We start from the raw sequence: 735 nt of genomic DNA, 5'->3' as shown, positions 1-735 counted from the left end.
CCCGCCGCGCCTGCCAATGGCGGCGTCGGCGACGACGTGTCGCCGGCCGAGGCCGCGCGGCGCGTCGTGCGCGGCATGCGCGCGGCGGGCCACGTGCAGCTGCGCAGCAGCTGCCACGAGGTCGTGCTCGCGGTCCGCGACCACGCGGCGGCCTTTGTGGACGACCTCTCACAAGCTACCCTCGCCCTCGGCCTCGCGCCGCCGGCCGTCGCGCCGAGTGACAAGCCCCTCTTGCACCCGTCCGCCGCGCGGCTCGCGCCCTGCTTCGCGGCGGCGCCGCCCGCGGCGCCGCTGCCGCCGCAGGTGCCGGCGCCCGAGATGCCCAAGCTACCGGAGTTCATGCGCAAGTGGGTGCTGCTGCTGCTGCGGCTGCTGCTGCCGCTGCTGCTGCTGCTGCTGCTGTTTTCGGTGGCGCCTGCGGCGCTTTTTTTGTTGCGTTGATGGGCGGGGCGGTGTCGTCGGTGCGCTTGTGGGTGATAAAGGGGGTTTTTGTGCTGCCGCTGCCATTGATGGTTGCAAACACGTACGTACACACCCCTAAATGCTATGAACAGCGGCATGTGTTCGTAAGTTATACTGCTAAATCAATCCATAATTCTGCATCACACACCATCGACCCCCCACCAGGCTGCGTGACAAGAAGGACGAGGAGGACAGTGATGCGGAGGACGAGGTGCTGCCGCCAACAGAGGAGGAGCAGGAGCAGCAGCGGCGGGAGATGGACAGGCACAGGGA

The 735-nt window shown here is 67.6% G+C and overlaps 1 protein-coding gene across 1 annotated transcript in view; it reads left to right on the top strand.

Annotated features, from left to right (window-relative positions):
- The window catches only part of MNEG_15116 (hypothetical protein), a gene marked incomplete at both ends in the record, with an annotated part of 2,437 nt that overhangs the window by 733 nt on the left and 969 nt on the right, over nucleotides 1-735 (top strand). The window contains one exon of the mRNA XM_014036414.1: nucleotides 304-408. Within this exon, the coding sequence (XP_013891868.1) occupies nucleotides 304-408 (105 nt within the window). The remainder of the gene's footprint in view (nucleotides 1-303; nucleotides 409-735) is intronic.

This window comes from Monoraphidium neglectum, assembly GCF_000611645.1.
Source record: "Monoraphidium neglectum strain SAG 48.87 unplaced genomic scaffold scaffold05044, whole genome shotgun sequence".
Classification (NCBI taxonomy): Eukaryota; Viridiplantae; Chlorophyta; class Chlorophyceae; order Sphaeropleales; family Selenastraceae; genus Monoraphidium; species Monoraphidium neglectum.
The sequence above is the reverse complement of the archived record's forward strand: the minus strand, read 5'-3'. Positions and strand labels throughout refer to the sequence as shown.